This window comes from Rhinopithecus bieti, unplaced genomic scaffold (genome assembly GCF_001698545.2).
Source record: "Rhinopithecus bieti isolate Rb0 unplaced genomic scaffold, ASM169854v2 scaffold_9899, whole genome shotgun sequence".
Taxonomy (NCBI): Eukaryota; Metazoa; Chordata; class Mammalia; order Primates; family Cercopithecidae; genus Rhinopithecus; species Rhinopithecus bieti.
Window position 1 is genome coordinate 2,035,135 of NW_016806979.1, and position 4,381 is coordinate 2,039,515.

The 4,381-nt window shown below is 55.6% G+C and overlaps 1 protein-coding gene across 1 annotated transcript in view; it reads right to left on the minus strand.

The window, feature by feature from the left end:
- The window catches only part of CHMP6 (charged multivesicular body protein 6), a 9,637-nt gene extending 9,314 nt beyond the window's left edge, over positions 1–323 (minus strand). The window contains exon 1 of the mRNA XM_017879303.1: positions 150–323. Coding sequence (XP_017734792.1) covers positions 150–212 — 63 coding nt within the window. The 5' untranslated portion in view covers positions 213–323. The remainder of the gene's footprint in view (positions 1–149) is intronic.
- Between the last annotated feature and the right edge of the window lie 4,058 nt (positions 324–4,381).

Genomic DNA, 4,381 nt, shown 5'->3' on the forward strand with positions numbered 1-4,381 from the left:
GAGGAGGGCGCAGGGCGGAGAGGCCGAGTGGCCCGGCTGCGCGCCGCGCCTCAGTTTCCCCACCCAAACGCGGGGGCCGAGGGCGCGGGGCTCTTCCGGCCCCGCCGCCCGCCCCGGCCCTGGCCCCGGCCCCGGGCCCGGGTCCTCACCAGGATGGCCTTGTCCTGCTCCGTGACACGGCTCTGCTTCTTGCGGCCGAACAGGTTGCCCATGGCGGCGCCCGCCCCCGGCCCCGGCCCCACCGAGTCCAATCGCCACCGCCGCCTCACGGCCACCGTAGCGCGGATCCTCCCGCTACGGCGGCCGCGCCGGGCCAGGCGCCGCGGAACGCGAAGTCCGAGCACCTCCCCCGGCCGCGCGCCGTTGCCGCGGGTTCGAAACCACAGCCCGCCGCTCTTGGCGACCGCCACGAACACCGCGGCCTCCTTGGACCCGTACAGAGAAGTGGCACGGATACCTGGATGTTAGGGCCCGGGATGTTCTAAATGACGTGTTTCCGTGCATCCTTCTGGTGCAGGTGAAGGCGAAAATTTCTTATCTCCTAATTAGATGGAATTCTTTTAGATTTACATAATTCAGCCTCCTCAGGCTTTCAGGAATCTTGTGCAGGAATGACTGCCCCCACTGGTTCTGAACACAAAATGCTGCATTTAGTGATGTGATAGCCAACATTTTGCACTTTCTTTTTATTTTTTTTCAAGATGGAGTCCTGCTCTGTCGCCCAGGGTGGAGTGCAGGGGCACGATCTCGGCTCACTACAACCTCTGCCTCCCAGCTTCAAGTGATTTTCCTGCCTCAGTCTCCTGAGTAGCTGGGACCACAGGTGCCTGCCGCCATGCCTGGCTAATTTTTGTTAGTACAGACAGGGTTTCACCATATTGGCCAGGCTGGTCTTGAACTCCTGACCTTGTGATCCATCCACCTCGGCCTCCCAAAGTGCTGGGATTACCGGCGTGAGCCACCGTGCCCAGCCGTTTTGCACTTTGAAGTGTTCCCTGAAATGCACCCAGCAGCGCCCCTTCACCCAGCCTTTCAGCCCTGGGATCTCCCCTCTTCCACTGCGCTGCTCCCTGTCTGTGGATCAGTGCCAGGAGGAGCCCAGCATGGCCAGGCTCAACTTCTCCTTCCAAGGAATCATGGCTGTGTCCCCCACAGAAGCATTCTTCCCTGGGGGGTAAGAAACACGCAAAGGGGGATAAGGGATAAAAGGGAGAAGCCACCCGCTTCCAGCCCCTGGTTCCCGCCTGAGTATCCTGGCTGTGGTTCCCCAGCATTCCCTAAGTGTCATAGAAAAGCACTCAGCCGAGGATGGCTTGAGGCCAGGAGTTCAAGACCAGCCCGGCAACATAGCAAGACCCCCGTCTCTACAAAAAATATAACAAATAACATCAAAAGGAGAGTAATTATCACCTGTTCCAAACCTTTGGACTCCAGAACCTTCACTGAGGTGAGGGGCCCCTGAATTTTGTTGGGTTCATCTCCCACCCTCTGATTTATCTCACTAAGACATCTGCAGTACTTTTCCTTGGTGTTCATGGGGATGTTGGGAAAAGAAAAGACTTGCTACTCCCTGCTCCTCATGCAGGGGAAGAGCTGGGTAGAGAAGGCGTGGTCCCTGGCTAGGGATTCCCCACCGCCTGTGCCCACAAACCTAGGTGAGGACAGGGATTTTTGTTCTCCTGCCCAAATGTTGCACTTCCAAAGACCACCCTGGCCTGCCACGCCCCCATCCTGTGCCTATAAAATCCCCAAGACTCTAGCAGGCAGACACACAAGTGGCTGGACGTCAAGAGCAACACACTGGCAGGACATCAAGAGAGTGTGGAGGAGAGCATGCTGGTGCTCTGGGAGGACACTGACCATGAAATGGGGTGGAGTTTGGCCAGGACGATCGGAGAGGGCCCGGGCTGCTCAGTGGTCCGACTCCAGGGGAAAACCCTCCCACTCCATCCCCTTCTGGCTTCCCCCGTCTGCTGACAGCTACCTGCACTCAATAAAACCTTGCACCCATTCTCCAGGCCCAGACATGATCCGATTCTTCCGGTCCACCAAGGCAAGCACCTGGGATACAGAAAGCCTTCTGTCCTTGTGATAAGGAAGGGCGTCTAATTGAGCTGGTTAACACAAGCCGCCTACAGACGGCTAAACTAAAAGAGCACCCTGTAACACACGCCCTCTGGGGCCTCCGGAGCTATAAACATCCACTGCTAGACACTGCCCGTCTGTATGCTCCCCCAGAGGTTTGAGCAGTGGGGCGCTGAAGAGGTAAGCCACTCCGCCTGTTGCACGCCCTGCGAGGGAGACAAGGGGACCTTTGCTGTCTCACTCGGATCCGATTAGTGTGCATCAGTGGATCAGTGTGATGTTCGAGGACGCCAGGCGATGAAGATCTGCGGCAGGCACTCCGAGTCAGGGAGCTGGGACGGTGTACTGCTGGCCAGGTTAGGTAAGAGCAAAGGCTTCTGTTGATCTTTGCAAACTGGTATAGAGGAAAAAAAGCATTAGGCAAGTCGCTAGCTGGGTACCAGGTGCCAGGAGAGTGTGCTAATTTGTTGTAGAAAAGATCTTCCTGATGGGGCAGCAGCTACTGGGATGACTGCAACTGATTAAATTCTCCACAATCCCCGTTATTCTCTAAGACCCGTGTGACCTCTGCACAGACCTGAGAGGTGAGTGACACAGGTTGGACCTTTGTCCCTGCCCAAATCTCAGGTTGAAATATCATCTCCAGTGTTGGAGGTGGGGCCTGGTGGGAGGTGACCAGATCACGGGGGCAGCTTCCTCATGAATGGTTTAGTGTCACCCTCCTGGTGCTGTCCTTGTGACGGCGAGTGAGGTCTTGTGAGATCTGGTCACTGTCTCTCGTTCCTGCTTTTGCCACGTGACATGCCTGCTCTCGCTTCACCTTCCACCGTGAGTCAAAGCTCCTTCAGGCCTCCCCACAAGCTGAGCAGGTGCTGGGGCTGTCCCTGTACAGCCTGCAGAACTGGGAGCCAATTAAACCTCTCTCTTTTCACCCTGTCACCCAGGCTGGAGTGCAGTCAGTGGCACAATCTCGGCTCACTGCAAGTTCCGCCTCCAGGGTTCACGCCATTCTCTTGGCTCAGCCTCCCAAGTAGGTGGGACTACAGGTGCCCACCACCATGCCTGGCTAATTTTGTTTTTGTATTTTTAATAGAGATGGGGTTTCACTGTGTTAGCCAGGATGGTCTCGATCTCCTGACCTTGTGATCTGCTGGCTTCGGCCTCCCAAAGTGCTGGGATTACGGGCATGAGCCACCATGCCTGGCCATTAAACCTCTTCTTTGGCCGGGTGTGGTGGCTCATGCCCCTGATCCCAGCACACTGGGAGGCCAAGGCAGGCGGATCACTTGAGCTCAGGAGTTCGAGACCAGCCTGACCATCATGGTGAAACCCTGCCTCTACTAAAAATACAAAAATGAGCTGGGCGTGTTGGTGCATGTCTATAATCCCAGCTACTCAGGAGGCTGAGGCTAGAGAATTGCTTGAACCCAGGAGGCGGAGGTTGCAGTGAGCAGAGATCGTGCCACTGCACTCCAGCATGGGAGAAGGAGCGAGACTCTGTCTCAAAAGAAAGGAAAAAAAAACTTCTTTTTTTTTTTTTTCACCATGTTGGTCAGGCTGGTCTCAAACTCCTGACCTCAGGTGATCCACTTGCCTTGCCCTCCCACAGTGATGGGATTACAGGCGTGAGCTGCTGCGCCCAGCTGGTCTTTTGACTCTTTGATGGAGGCACTCATCTCTGCAGTTCCCAGGGGTTCAGTATTGTTTTGAGTTTACTGTCCTGGCACAGGGGAAGTTCTCGTGGCTTCCACTGTACCCTTATAAGAGGCCACGTGCGGAATGTGCCCATGGCCATGTGCCCCTCGTTCAATTACACATTCAAGAACTGGGGACAAACTAGAGGGTGGATCAACGTGCTCAACTGGCCCCTGGGAGTCAGACACAGGCTGAGGCTCCACCTTTCATCTCATGACCGAAAATCCCCCTTTGATTGGTGGTTCACGGTGGTGTTTTGAGTCATCAGAAACTGGCATCCATCTGGCCAGGTGCGGTGGCTCACACCTGTAATCTCAGCGCTTTGGGAGGCCGAGGCGGGTGGATCACCTGAGGTCAGGAGTTCCACATCAGCCTGCCTAACATAGTGAAACTTCGTCTCTACAAAACTACAAAAATTAGTGGGGCATGGTGGTGGGTGCCTGTAATCGTGGCTACTTGGGAGGCTGAGGCAGGAGAATTGCTTGAACTTGGGAGGTGGAGGTTGCAGTGAGCTGAGATCGCACCACTGCACTCCAGCCCGGGCGATAGCACGATACTCCATCTCAAAAAAAAAAAAAAAAAAAAAAAAAAAGGCCGGGCG